The 15,210-nt window shown below is 42.6% G+C and overlaps 1 protein-coding gene and 1 long non-coding RNA gene across 2 annotated transcripts in view; one reads left to right on the top strand and one right to left on the bottom strand.

The window, feature by feature from the left end:
• LOC137325304 (uncharacterized) overlaps window positions 1–972 on the top strand; it is a 45,904-nt gene extending 44,932 nt beyond the window's left edge. Inside the window, exon 5 of the long non-coding RNA XR_010963859.1 lies at window positions 289–972. This is a non-coding gene — a long non-coding RNA (uncharacterized lncRNA). The remainder of the gene's footprint in view (window positions 1–288) is intronic.
• ttc39a (tetratricopeptide repeat domain 39A) overlaps window positions 1–15,210 on the bottom strand; it is a 115,615-nt gene that overhangs the window by 89,146 nt on the left and 11,259 nt on the right. The window contains exon 2 of the mRNA XM_067990235.1: window positions 2,151–2,255. Within this exon, the coding sequence (XP_067846336.1) occupies window positions 2,151–2,255 (105 nt within the window). The remainder of the gene's footprint in view (window positions 1–2,150; window positions 2,256–15,210) is intronic.

The raw sequence follows: 15,210 nt of genomic DNA, 5'->3' as shown, positions 1-15,210 counted from the left end.
CCAACATCTGGCTTAGAAAAATCTCTCTGAAATGCTGCTACATAATGCATCATTGAGTGACACGATTCTGGGCAGTGCCTGCAATTTACCACACAGGGAGCTTCTAATTTTATTTTTGCACCATGGACAGTTATCCAGTGGAGGCCAATTATTTGCCTAATGGAACAATGAAAAAAAACGAAAGGACGAATAGCTTTCTTAATTTACGTTAATAGGATCATTTCACTTGTATGAAAGCTGAGATAACTCTGTCACTTAATAGCATTCCATTATTTTCTTTTGATGGAGAGCAAGAAAAATGGAGGGAACAGCACCGAATCCCAAGTGGGACCACATCCCATGGCTGGACAGGCCATAAAATGAAAACCAGAAGTTCATGCTGAGAGCCACAAGTGAAGAAGAATCAGGCCACTAATGGTCTTACAGCTGTATAATTAATACTACTGAGCACGTACGCCTCACAGCCATCGAACAATTTCAAGACTTCTGACTACGTCACCATGGGGATATCTTGGTGTAATATATGTTAAAATGCTAGAATTGAGCTAAAATTAGTTCACAAGGGGTTAAATTTACAGTCAGCAGCTCTGGGCGATGTCAATTAGGTTTCAGACATGACAACCGAACCAGCGTGCTGGAGACAATGAACAAAAGTTTAACATTCTAGTAATCAATTGCATTCCTTTGAGCTCAGCAGAAATCGTTACCAAGTTAGGCTGGTGGATTTTGTTACTGGATAGGGGTAGTCACTTTGAATAGAATCAGACACTGAAGTAAGGCTGACAGAAGAAAACACAGATTGCAGGGACAGGAGGTTCTGCCATGATCTAAAGGACAGAAAGCAAAGTAATAAGATGACCCATTGATGTGGGGAAGGGTGGTGTGGTCAATATTTTGAACTATAATGTGAAAACAAGTAATATTGATTGAAGCAAGTAAATATGATTACGAATATTACTCTGTATATTCAAGTGCTGTGAAATAAAACAGTTTGACAATTTGCATCAAGCCTCACCTCACCATATGTTCGTTCAGTCTGCATTTGGAGAGACTGAAGAAGAAGTACACGTGCAAAAGATACAAATGTCCAGTTCAGGTCATGAGGGTAGCACTGTTACACCCCCAGGTCAGGCAATCATACAAACAGATATAGGATTGTGAGAGTCAACTCCCACAAAAGACACCCAAACCGCTTATAGGAATGACTGACACTACCCGAGCAGACCTGAATTTGTAACAGCCATCATCAGTGCTAGTTTGCGTTCAGAGACAAAAAAAAACCTTCTTTCGGAAGGTATATAGATTTCCTCCATCGACTTATCTTCTTCCTAAAATGTAACTGTCCACCACTGTGCTCTCTCTAGCAACCTAGCCAAGACCTGGTTAAAACTTAACTCCAGATAATAGCCAAGTTTAAATGCCAATCGAGGCTGGGATTTGAACCCATTTCTCCCATCTGGAGTTATCATAGTTACTAAAATGTTCAATTAATATTTCTTGAATGATAATTCAAGGTTTAAAGGGTATTAAATGTGGAGTTACACTGAACTGCAGTAATTGCTGGACTGTGTACAAATGCATAAGCTCCTTCAGTTTTGTTTTGCCAATTGCAAGGCATACCAAAGTAAACAGAAGACCAATTTGCAGCACCGTGATAAAAGTGTCGCCTTTTTACCGGTGAGCAGTAAATATCTGGCTTTTCAGCTTTTTTGTATATTTTCCCCTAAGAACAACAACTCATGCTGGGGTACAGTTCTAAGGATGTCAACAACTCTCTGGTACCTTAATGGAGTGGTTGTTCTTCATTTGAGTGTCAGCAAGCTACTATACCCTGAGGGGAATCATCCTGTCCTCATTCAACATATTCATTTTTCAGTAGAAATCACCAAATTGCAAACAGAAGCAAAAACACTAGCTGTTTTTTTCTCTCCCTAATCCAAAGTCCAATGAGGACAACTGTACAGCATCACAGGTGAGAACAGCTAACTCAACAAGGCAATGGATTGAACCTGGAGTCATCCTGGTGAGTCCTAAACTGGGCAGTGCACTTATCAACTGATGCATGAGGCATCAGGGGAACTTAACTTTTCAACTTCTTTTATAAAACAATTCAGAAAAATAATCTGACCAAAGTGTCAAATGTTACTCACTTTAAGCGCAGCTTGGTCAGAGCATCTTCAAATCTGTTGCTTAGAAACAGGTCCAGGGCTGCCACACATTCATCCAAAGACACTTTCAGGTCTGCTTTAGGTGACCTGCTCAAAGGAATTTTAAGAAATAACTAAAAACACAAACAATACAATCTATATACAGCTGTATCTATTTGAGAATCCTGGATATGAGAGAAGTGATGCCATGAAATGTAACATCATATTTAATATTTTAATGCTAAAGCTGGCAATTAAATTACAACCCATAACTACCCCTGATATCAGTTGCTGTTTCATTATAAGATGAAGTATTTTAAATAAATTGCTCAAGCTATTACATTTGAAAAAGTGTTTTTATTGTGCTTCTAAAAGTTTAAAGTAATGCAGAATATCAGATGGAGATAATCATCTACTGCTATACTATCATTGCAAAATTCCACACCACTTTTATGAAAAAGTACATTAGTGTAGAATGTAGAGTACATGTTATTTCCATATGAACAATATTACGAAGATGAACACCACCTTAACGTTCTCTAAAAATTTGTCCTTCATACCTGAGCAACACTGGCAAGGCAGTGCTCATTGCCCATCCCCAGTTGCCCCGAGGGCATTCAGGGTCAAGCCCACAGTATGAGTCTGAAGTCACATGTAGGCCAGACCAAGTAGGGGTGGCAGGTTCCCCTCCATGAAGGACATGAGTGAACCAGGTGCATTTTTACAAGTCATTGCCTTTCTTGTTTATTTTTCTGGTGCTAGGCCGCAAATGACCAGATTTAGTGAATTTCACAGCTTGCCAGGGTGGGATTTATATTCATGCTAGTCCGGTACCATAACCAGTAGCAACATGGGAACAGGAGTAGGCCATTCAGCCGCTCGAGCCTGTTCTGCCATTCAAGGAGATCATGGCTGATCTGTATCCTAATTCCTCTACCCTCCTTGGCTCCATATCCTCTCATACCCTTGGCTAACAAAAATCTATCGATCTCAGATTTAAAATTATTAATTGAGCTAGCATCTACTGCTTTTTGTGGGTGAGAGTTTCACACTTCTACCACCCTTTGTATGAAGAAGTGTTTCCTAACTTCTCTCCTGAATGGCCTGGCTCTAATTTTAAGGTTATGTCCCTTTGTTCTAGACTCCCCCACCAGCAGAAAACGTAACTCTCTATCCACCCTATCAATTCCTAAAAACATCAATCAAATCACTCTTTAACCTTCTACATTCCAGAGAATACAAGCCTAGTTTATGCAACCTCGCCTCATAATTTAACCTTGTGCCCTGGTAACATTCTGGTGAATCTGCGCTTCACTCCTTCCAAGGCCTAGGCTACTGTACCCGTCTATTTCACTGTTATGGTCCTTAAAGTATGTTGGCACATCATGTTACATGAACATTTTTAAAAGTTGTTCACCCTCCAATGGTTCAGCTAGTTAAAGCAGTGAGTAACTGAGTAATATAGAGCAGGAAGGTCCCAGTTCAATACCCAGCCTCTGCTGAGTTAGTTGAATTCAGTTGGAATGGCAATAGTAGAGCAACAGTTGCATTGGAGATTGGGAAAAAAAATCTCAGGGTTCTTTGTCCTAATTATTATCCAGCAACCCTTGCTCGATGTGTATGGATGTCAAATAACTAATAAATGAGCTGTGATGCCCCCATGACCAATAGCCTGCTGAGTCTCATTGTCTAAGCTCATACATTAGGAAGGCCTACTAGGGTAATGTACTGACAGGTAACCGGTGCCTGCGGAAATATATCCCAGCAAAGAATCAATGCCTTCAAGAGACAAAGAGGGGATAGGTGTAAACTGATTGAAATTTTTTCCTCCACCTTTTTCTTTCGTATTTCAAATGTCGGTCAAACAGAACATACGGTGTAAAATATTTTTAACTATTATTCAATACGATTATTTGCATCTACATAGAATTACATAGAATGTACATCACGGAAACAGGCCATTCGGCCCAACAGGTCCACGCCAGTGTTTATGCTTCACTTGAGCTTCCCCTTTCCCGACTTCATCTAATCCTATCAGCATACCCTTCTATTCCTTTCGCCCTCATGTGTTTATCCAGCTTTCCCTTAAATGCATCTATGCTAGTCGCCTCAACTACTCCTTCTGGTAGTGAGTTCCACATTCTTAAAACTCTCTTGGAAAAGAAGTTTGTCCTGAATTCCCTATTGGATTTATTAGTGACTATCTTATATTTATGGCCCCTAGTTCTGGTCTCTAGTCCTGCAAGTGGAAACATCTTCTCTACATCTACCCTATCAAACTCTTTCATAATCTTAAAGACCTCTATCAGGTCACCCCTCAGTATTCTCTTTTCTAGAGAAAAGAGCCCCAGCCTGCTCAATCTTTCCTGATAGGTATAACCTCTCAGTTCTGGTATCATCCTAGTAAATCTTTTTTGCACCTTCTCCAGTGCCTCTTTATCCTTTTTATAATATGGAGACCAGAACTGTTCACAGTACTCCAAGCATGGTCTAACCAAGGTTCTATACCAGTTTAATAAAACCTCTCTGCTTTTCAATTCTATCCCTCTAGAAATGAACCCCAGTGCTTGGTTTGCTTTTTTTTATGGCCTTAATAACTGCGCCGCTATTTTTAGTGATTTGTGTATCTGTACCCCAGATCCCTCTGCTCCTCTTCCCCACTTAGACTCTTATTATCCAAACAGTATGAGGCCTCCTTATTCTTCCTACCAAAATGTAAGACCTCACACTTACCTATACTGAAATTCATTTGCCAATTACACCCCTCTCTGCAAGTTTATTAATGTCTTCCTGTATTCTGTTGCAGTCCTCCTCGGTATTAACCATACACCCCAATTTGGTGTTGTCCACAAATTTTGAAATTGTACTTCCAATTTCCCAGTACAAATCATTTATGTAAATGATGAACAGTGGTTCCAGCACTGATACTTGTGGAATTAGTTGTTACAGCTACTTGGACCATTAGCAGGCATTGGGCTGGTTTGTCGTCTGAATTACCATCTGGTTTGCGGCAGATGTTGGGTGTAAAACAGAGTAAAATGAGTTCTTAACGGCTCTAAAACACTGCACTAGAATTATCCTCCCAAAAACTGCAACTCCCTGTTATGGCCTGGCAAGAGTCCAATCCGCCATATGTAAGTGAAATCAAGGGGCATGGTTAACCCCTCCAACTCAATTCCCCCAACAACTTCCACTCCATATTATTATCACTATTATATAAGTCACCGTATAAGTGGCAGTAAAGTATTGTGGAGGCAATACCACAATGAGAAGGCCATTTTATGTGCTGTTACTGAAGGTAGGGGTTGCTTTTCCTGCAGGTCAAGCCCTTTAGTACTTTGGAAGGTCAGTCAGGAATTTTGCTTCTAGTTTTACTCAGCTTTGCTCAACTTTGCATTGAGGACATGGATTTCCCAGTGGTCATCCCTCTATTTTTATGCTAGGATGAGGAGGAGAGTGAGGGCATGGAAGATGATAGATTGGAGGCTCGCAGAATGAGGTACCTCATTCGAAACTGCTCTGTCCTGAAGAGTGCCAAGCTTCTTGAGTGTTGTTGCAGCCACACCCATGTAGGTGAGTGGCGAGTATTGTATCATACACCTGTCTTGATCCTTGTAGATGATGGAGAGGTGTTGAGGGCTCAGGAGAAAGGCCACGTAGTGCAGAATACTCAGCCTCTGCCTTGCTCTTGATAAGGTCGATTTTGATTTTTGGGCGACCAACTGGTGGAGGGTGAAGAGGCCACCACGATTCTTAGATCCCAACCTCATTTGAATTTGGCAGGTGAGCAGCGTCCTGGTGCAGCTCACCACTCCTCAGCCTCAGGAATGTCAACAGGCTGAGACGCCGGCAGAGGCCCGTGGGTAAGTGTTGTGGGGGGGGGGGGGGGGGGGGGCAGTGGAGAAGCGATACCGAGGCAGGTCGTAGCGGCCTGTAGTATTTTTGTGGAGCTAGGAGGAGCACTCCTGTAAAAAAAATCAATTTTACATTTTTTCTGGAGCGGAACACCAATACACATGGCCGGGGTGCACTCTGATTTGCATGAGAAGGAAGTATGCCGCTTATTTCAGGCAGATGCTCCGACCGCCCAGCGGTAGGCCCCTTTCAAAATGTCACCGGCTTCTTTGTCGGTGTTGATGGGGCAGTAAGGCTACCGACCCCACTTTGAAGCCGCTACTGCCCCATTAATGTGGGGCAATAGAAGTCAACATTGACCCCGTAGTCCCACTGTTGACATGGCTAGTCCAGTTAAGCTCGTATCAGTGCTTTCCCTAAAGATGTTGATGGTGGGGGACTCGATGATGATGATGTCGCTGAAGGTCAGGTGGAGATGGCTGGGCTTTCTCTTGTTCAAGATGTTCATTATCCAGCACTTATGTGGCATGGATGTTACCTGCCATTTATCAGCTCAAGCCTGGATATTGTACAAGTCTTGCCATAGGCTGGCATGCACTGCTTCATTATTGAAAGAATTAAGAACGGAGTTGAACACAGTCGAATTGTCAGCCAGCAGCCCCACTCCTGACCTTACAACGGAGGTACGGTCATTGAAGAAGCAGCTGAAGATGGTTGGGCCAAGGAATGTGCTGTGAGGAATTCCTACAGCGATGTCTTGGGGTGGCAATAATTGACCTCCAACAACCACAACCATCATCCATAGTCTCAGACTTCAGCCATTGGAGGGTTTACACATTGACCTGAATTTTGCTCCTTGGTGCTACAGTCGGTCAAATGCTGCCTTGATGGCGAGGGCAGCTATTCTCACCTTTTGTCTGGCATTCAGTTCTTGCTTCCATGTCTGGATCAAGACTGTGATGAGGCCAGGAGGTGAGTAGTTCTGGCAGAACCCAAAACTGAGCAAATTAGTTGTGAGTAGGTGTCAATTGATGGCTCCTTCCATCACTTTATTGATGATTGGGAAGAGGCTGATAAGTTAGTAATCAGTCTAGTTAGATTTATCCTGTTTTTTGTGATTGGCCAAATTTGTGTAACCTTTCAGATTGTTGGGTTGATGCCATTGCCATGATTGTACTGGAGTAGCTTGACTAAGGGAGCGGCCAGCTCTAGTGCACAGGTCTTCAACACTACTGTTGTTGTTGCTCTGGGTGTTTCACTTGCTGACTGTGAAACATAACAGTGTAGCAATTCTTATCTGGCTTTGTCTTACCAAATGTATCCTCATTCTACTTTCAAAACGTTTAGAGACACATGTTCGACACCTCCATAGGATCTCCCTCTCTTCGCTAAGCAATAGGCTGTCACAATGCCAGACCTCATTTAAGTTTCAATTATTAATCAAAACTTATTTTTACAAAGGTGAACAAGTGAATAACTAACAATGGTATATATTTATAGCCAAAATCCTTTGATCTTGATCCTCAAAAGGAAAGCAATAGTTTGCGATCGCGTGCTAAGCTTTTTTGGGGGAGAATATTTTTATACATGCAGTATTTCTTTTCTTGTATTTCTTGCCACTGCAGGAGCTGATGCTAGCTTAAACTCGTGAGAATTCCAAATTGATTCAAAGATTCAAAGAGCTACAGTTCTTTAATTGTCCCTTGAAAACATTAGCAGGACTTCCTGGATTTGAATATCTTTACAGTTCTGAATGAATCATTCAGTCTGTATTTGTGCAAAAATAGCTTGGCTCCTCCCTCAAACTTTGCAGATAACTGAACAAAACTTAAAGCATTTGTATTAGGCTAAACCTGGTACAAGTTTTAGCCTGCAGCTGGATTTTAAACTCCAAGGCAAGAGTTTTCCATTTGTGTACTCTCCAGCCCAAGATTATTGAAATGAGTTGGGAGAAGTACACAAACTGGCAAGCACATGAGTGAAAAACACTGGGCCTTATATATTGTGACAGGATTTAAAGGGACAACCACCAATCTAAAACTAGACAAAAAAAACATTATTTCATCACAAATACCATAGGCTTAAATAGAAAGCACACAATTATCACCTGAGAGACAACAAGGAACTATAACTGATATTATCAAAGACTACAAAAGTAGTATTGCCCACGTAAGGCTAAAGAAAGAGGAAGCTGAGGTCTGGAGGGAGGAGGGCTGGGAGTAAAGTACTGTAGCAGGTAGGGTATAATGGGTCTGGGTGAAGAAACAGTAGGAGAGACATGAGGACCTATGGAGTGAGGCAAGCAGCTGGAGGCAAGGTTGATAATAGAAGTATGACTCCAGGATGGCATGCACATTAAGGCCAAGGCAGGAAAAGAAGAGAAAGCTCTTGGTTGGTTACTGATGTTAGGTTGGGTTGCTGGAATGGCTGGTAAGGGGATAAAAAACTAGCAGGAGGGTCGGCAAGGTGAATGTGCCTTAGGTCAGGAATGGCCAGTAAGACAAAGAAGCAGTGGGGGGCTGGGTGATTCAGGAGATCTTGAGCAGGGAGGCACAGTAGCAGGGAGAATGGAGGGCACTACAGAAAGGTATGGGTAGGGTTGGGCTCAAGCAAGTTGAAGACAGAAAGAACATGTAGCACACTGCCAATTGGAGTTCAGAGGCTTGCACTACAAGGTGAGTATGGTTAAGTATATTGGATTTTAAATAAGCTTAACAGCAGCCATTACCCCATTCACTACCCTATTGTTTAAGCAGGTGTTACTAAACTTAAATATATTACAGATATAGACTGTGGGAACATTCTCTCTGCTGCTTCTCCTCCTCCCTCTGACTAATGTCCCTGGCACCTGGGAGGTTAAAATGTCACCTGGAACAGTAGTAGATTAAACCTTCCAGTTGCCTTGCAATGCTGGACCTGACAACAAACATTAGTGCAAAAACATTATCATTATTGTGTGCAAGTGAAATTTCCCAGCTACTTCTATAATGTGTTGTTTCTCACCATTTCCAATGAGTCTTAAAATCCAATGAATTTCAGGAATGTGTGCAAAGAATGCAGTCACAAGTCCATGACCAGTATCTTACAGGATCTTTGTTGTGAAAATTCACAAGCCTTTTTCAATTCAAATCTGTCTATGAGCTTTTGGTCCACCTTAAGCAGGAAATCATTTGGGGCCTGGGATATATGACTGATGTGGTCCAACCAATGACAACATGGTTGCATAATGATGAGCACAGGAGGGTGCAGCCGAGCAACAACGCACATACATGCTGATTAAAAGTACTGGAGCACATTCAGATTGAGACAATGTCTGGGTGTGTCTGATTTTCAACATGCAACACAGACAAGAGAATACTGGGTTTCAAATGCTGACTTGTCTGCGTAAAATGCGCCAATTGACATTCAGTGTTTCACAGATGGACTTGTTGCAAATACTGGTTATCACCACCAAGGTATCATAGTATGTTACAGCACAGAAGGAGGCCATTCAGCCCATCATGCCTGTGCTGGCTCTTTGAAAGAGCTATCCAATTAGTCCCACTCCCCTGCTCATTCCCCATAACCCTGTAAATTTTTTCCCTGCAAGTATTTATCCAATTCCTTTTTGAAAGTTATTATTGAATCTGCTTCCACCACCCTTTCAGGCAGCGCATTCCAATCATAGCGACTCTCAGCATAAAAGCATGTTTTCTCATGTCGTCTCTGGTTCTTTTACCAATCATCTTAAACCTGTGTCCTCTGGTTACCGACCCTTCCGCCAGTGGAAACAGTTTCTCCTTATTTACTCTTTCAAAACCATTCATGATTTTAAACACCAGCTTCTCCACATAACTGAAATCCCTCGTCCCTGGTACCATTCCAATAAATCTCTTCTGCACACTCTCCAAGGCCTTGACATCCTTCCTAAAGTGTGGTGTCCAGAATTGAACACAATACTCCAGCTGGGGCCTAACCAGTGTTTTATAAAGGACTAGCATAACTTCCTTGCTTTTGTACTCTATGCCTCTATTAATAAAGCCCAGGATCCCATATGCTTTTTTAACAGCATTCTCAACTTGTTCTGCCACCTTCAAAGATTTGTGTAAGTACACCCCCCAGGTCTCTCTGTTCCTGCACTCCCTTTAAAATTATACCATTTAGTTTATATTGCCTCTCCTCATTCTTCATACCAAAATGCATCATTTCACACTTCTCTGTGTTAAATTTCATCTACCATGTGTCTGCCTGTTTCACCAGTCTGTCTATGTCCTCCTGAAGTCTGTTACTATCCTCCACATTGTTTACTACATTTCCAAGTTTCGTGTCATGTGCAAACTTTGAAAGAAGGTGATGGAAGGTGTTGTCGACAGTGCTATCAAGCAGCATTTACTCACCAATAACCTGTTCACCGATGCTCAGTTTGGGTTCCGCCAAGGCCACTCGGCTCCAGACCTCATTACAGCCTTGGTCCAAACATGGACAAAAGAGCTGAATTCCACAGGTGAGGTGAGAGTGACTGCCCTTGACATCAAGGCAGCATTTGACCGAGTGTGGCACCAAGGAGCCCTAGTAAAATTGAAGTCAATGGGAATCGGGGAAAACTCTCCAGTGGCTGGAGTCATACCTAGCACAAAGGAAGATGGTAGTGGTTGTTGGAGGCCAATCATCTCAGCCCCAGGACATTGCTGCAGGAGTTCCTCAGGACAGTGTCCTAGGCCCAGCCATCTTCAGCTGCTTCATCAATGACCTTCCCTCCATCATAAGGTCAGAAATGGGGATGTTCGCTGATGACTGCACAGTGTTCAGTTCCATTCGCAACCCCTCAAATAATGAAGCAGTCTGAGCCCGCATGCAGCAAGACCTGGACAACATCCAGGCTTGAGCTCATAAGTGGCAAGTAACATTCACGCCAGACAAGTGCAGGCAATGACCATCTCCAACAAGAGAGAGTCTAACCATCTCCCCTTGACATTCAACGGCATTACCATCGCCGAATCCCCCACCATCAACATCCTGGGGGTCACCATTGACCAGAAACTTAACTGGACCAGCCATATACTGTGGCTACAAAAGCAGGTCAGAGGCTGGGTATTCTGCGGTGAGTGACTCACCTCCTGACTCCCCAAAGCCTTTCCACCATCTACAAGGCACAAGTCAGGAGTGTGATGGAACACTCTCCACTTGCCTGGATGAGTGCAGCTCCAACAACACTCAAGAAGCTTGACACCATCCAGGACAAAGCAGCCCGCTTGATTGGCACCCCATCCACCACCCTAAACATAAACTCCCTTCACCACCGGCGCACAGTGGCTGCAGTGTGTACCATCCACAGGATGTACTGCAGCAACTCACCAAGGCTTCTTCGACAGCACCTCCCAAACCCGCAACCGCTACCACCTAGAAGGACAAGGGCAGCAGGCACATGGGAACAATACCACCTGCACGTTCCCCTCCAAGTCACACACCATCCCGACTTGGAAATATATCGCCGTTCCTTCATCGTCGCTGGGTCAAAATCCTGGAACTCCCTTCCTAACAGCACTGTGGGAGAACCTTCATCACACAAACTGCAGCGGTTCAAGAAGGCGGCTCACCACCACCTTCTCAAGGGCAATTAGGGATGGGCCAGCAACGCCCACATCCCATGAACGAATAAAAAAAAAATCCAGCTAGTCCCACTCACCCGCCTTTCCCTGTCGCCCTGCAAATTTTTTCCTTTCAAGTACTTATCCTGTTCCCTTTTGAAGGCCATGATTGAATCTGCCTCCACCACCCCCTCGGGCATTGCATTCAGATCATAACCACTCGCTGTGTAAAATAGCTTTTCCTCATGTCAAAAATAACCGTTCACCACTGCTCTCTGCTTTCTGTCCCTTAGCCAATTTTGTATCCATACTGGCACTGTCCCTTTAATCCCATGGGCTTTAATTTTGCTCATAAGTCTATTATGTGGTACTTTATCAAATGCCTTTCGAAAGTCCATATACACTACATCACAAATGCACTACCCCATCAACCCTCTCCGTTACTTTAAAAAGAACTCAATCAAGTTAGTCAAACATGATTTTCCTTTGACAAATCTTTGCTCACTTTCATTTATTAATCCATACTTTTGCATGTGCCAATTAATTTTGTCCTGAATTATTGTATCTAAAAGTTTCCCCACCACCAACGTTAGGCTAACTGGCCTATAATTGCCAGGTTTATCACTCTCCCATTTTTTGAACAAGGGTGTAACATTTGCAATCCTCCAGTACTCTGGCACCGCCCACATACCTAAGGAGGATTGGTACACACCCAGCGGCATAATAGCTCCTCTATTGCTCCTTAATTCTAACCAAATAGATTCTGACTTTGACCCCTCAACTACATCATCCCTTTCAAGTTCTATTATAGTTTCTTTGATCAATACTGCCACCCTCCCCCACACCTTTCTTTCCTGAATTCCTTGTAGGCAGGAATATTAAGTCTCCATTCCTCCCCTTCTATGAGCCAGGTCTCTGTTATTGCCACCATATCATAGTCCCATGTGGCGACTTGTGCCTGCAGCTCACCAACCTTATTTACCATACTATGTGCATTTACGCACATGCACTCCAATCTCATCTTAGACTGCCTCTGGCTTAGATGAATTAGAAAGCAAGAACTACCTAGAGCACCTTTCATGACCTCAGGACATCCCAAAAGCTTTATAGCCAATTAAGTACATTTTGAAGTGTAGTCATTGTTGTAATATAGGAAACGCGTCAATTTGCATAGAGCAAGGTCCCACAAGCAGCAATGTGATAATGACCAGATAATCTGTTTTAGTGATGTTGGTTGGGGGATAAATATTGGCCAGGACACCGGGGAAAACTCCCCTGCTTTTCTTCTAAATATTGCCAAGAGATCTTTTACATCCATCTGAGAGGGCAGACAGTTTAACGCCTAGATCTTGTGCTCAAGTCTTTGGAGTGGGACTTGACTCCACAACCTTCTGACTCAGTCAAAAGTGCCCCAGCTGATACCTACTGAATTGTGAGTATGAAACAGAGTGCATGGATTCCATCACTCACAGAAGCTGGACAATACCTAGGGGCCCCCATTGGCAATTGGACAGATAAGAATAATTTTTAAAAGTAGTGTGAAGGAGTTCCTCTCTCCCCAAAACCACTGATGCTATGGCTCCCTCGGACATATTGGCCTCCATTCTCTTCAAGTTTAAACTCCTCCTCATGCCTGGCGCCCGCTCTCACTCATTTTTCTCCCTTGTTTTCACTTTGACGCCATACCTTCAGTGCACACTCACTCTCCTGTGCACATTACGTATTTCCTCACGCACGCCATTTAGGACTCTTTGTACAGAGCAGCAATGATCTAATTGAATGGCAGAACAGACTTGAGGGGCTGAATGGCCTACTCCTGTTCCTATGCAGAAATGTTGAACGTGGAAGTTTTAATGGGGTGGCTTTGACTCAGCTGCATGCTAATTTTGAAGCACAAATGCAGACAGTAGGTCTAAACATTGATTATCGCATGTACACATTTTACCATTACCTGTACAGAGATTCTGCCCAATTCAAATCAGGATGAATCATAGAATCTTACAGTACAGAAGGAGGCCATTTAGCTCATTGTGCCTGTGCTGGTTCTTTGAACAAGCTATGCAATTAGTACCACTCTTTCCCCATAGTCTTGCAAATTTTTCCTTTTCAAGTATATATCCAATTTGTTTTTGAAAGTTACTATTGAATTTGCTTCCACTATTTTGAAAGTTACTATTGAATCAATCCAATATAACAGCTTTACAGTGAGAGAGCCCTGGTTAAGTTTGTGTGACAGATGGTATTAAGTTATCACCCTAATGCAAGCATTTCTGTGTTGTCATTAGGATTATGTAAATCATAATGGTAGGTGTAAGAAATGTTCTCACTATGTCTACTTGAACTTTGACAAATATCCAGCAGTCCAATTATAGATTTTATCCTTCCAGACTTGAATTGTGGCTGGAGAGAATATTTTAAGCTGTGCAACACTAGGGTGAAATACTGGTGGCTACAGGTCTATCACTTGTGATAGTAGCAACTTGAGGTGCTGAATTAAGAATATAGTACAGCATTATTGTTTATTGGCTTAAGTGTAATGTTACCTATAGTAATTTGGCACCAATACACTAAATAAGTTTGGTGACAACAATACGTCCAACCCAATATTTCAACAATTAACTACAATAATTGGCTCCTCAGTCCACTTCAACCATCACATTGAACCTTTGTTAAATACATTGGTCTCAGTCCAGTGGAGCACCGAATCCTTTGCCCTTTATAGTAGGTGTTGATGCAATGTAACTGCAAACTTCTAACATGGAAATGAAAACATTATTTCAATGAGCAAATGGTAAATCTATGGAACAGCCTCCCTAGTGAGACAATGGAAGCAGATAGTATTGATTCATTCAAATAAAAATTAGATAGATTTCTTTCAGAAAATAATATTTTGGGATACAGTAAATAAGTAATTTGAGACATGATATATGATACATGTAGCTTGCTTGGGAGGAACAAATGACTTTGGACCTATTTGAACAGGTGCAGAAAGCTCTCTACCACTGGGGGTTTTCCTCACGTTATGTCTATGCCCAGCTCTACCTCACCACCACCTCTCTCATAGGAACATAGGAATATAGGAACAGGAGTAGGCCATTCAGCCGCCTCGTGCCTGCTCCGCCATTTGATAAGATCATGGCTGATCTGTGATCTAGCTCCATATACCTGCCCTTGGCCCATATCCCTTAATACCTTTGGTTGCCAAAAAGCTATCTATCTCACATTTAAATTTAGTAATTGACCTAGTATCAATTGCCGTTTGCGGAACAGAGTTCCAAACTTCTACCATCCTTTGTGTGTAGAAATGTTTTCTAATCTCACTCCTGAAAGGTCTGGCTCTAATTTTTAAACTGTGCCCCCTACTCCTAGAATCCCCAACCAGCGGAAATAGTTTCTCTCTATCCACCCTATCCGTTCCCCTTAATATCTTATAAACTTCGATCAGATCACCCCTTAACCTTCGAAACTCTAGAGAATACAACCCCAATTTGTGTAATCTCTCCTCGTAACTTAACCCTTGAAGTCTGGGTATCATTCTAGTAAACCTACGCTGCACTCCCTCCAAGGCCAATATGTCCTTCCGAAGGTGCGGTGCCCAGAATTGCTCACAGTACTCCAGGTGCGGTCTAACCAGGGTTTTG

Source organism: Heptranchias perlo, chromosome 9 (assembly GCF_035084215.1).
Source record: "Heptranchias perlo isolate sHepPer1 chromosome 9, sHepPer1.hap1, whole genome shotgun sequence".
In the NCBI taxonomy this organism is placed as follows: Eukaryota; Metazoa; Chordata; class Chondrichthyes; order Hexanchiformes; family Hexanchidae; genus Heptranchias; species Heptranchias perlo.
This window is presented reverse-complemented; position numbering and strand designations above follow the sequence as displayed.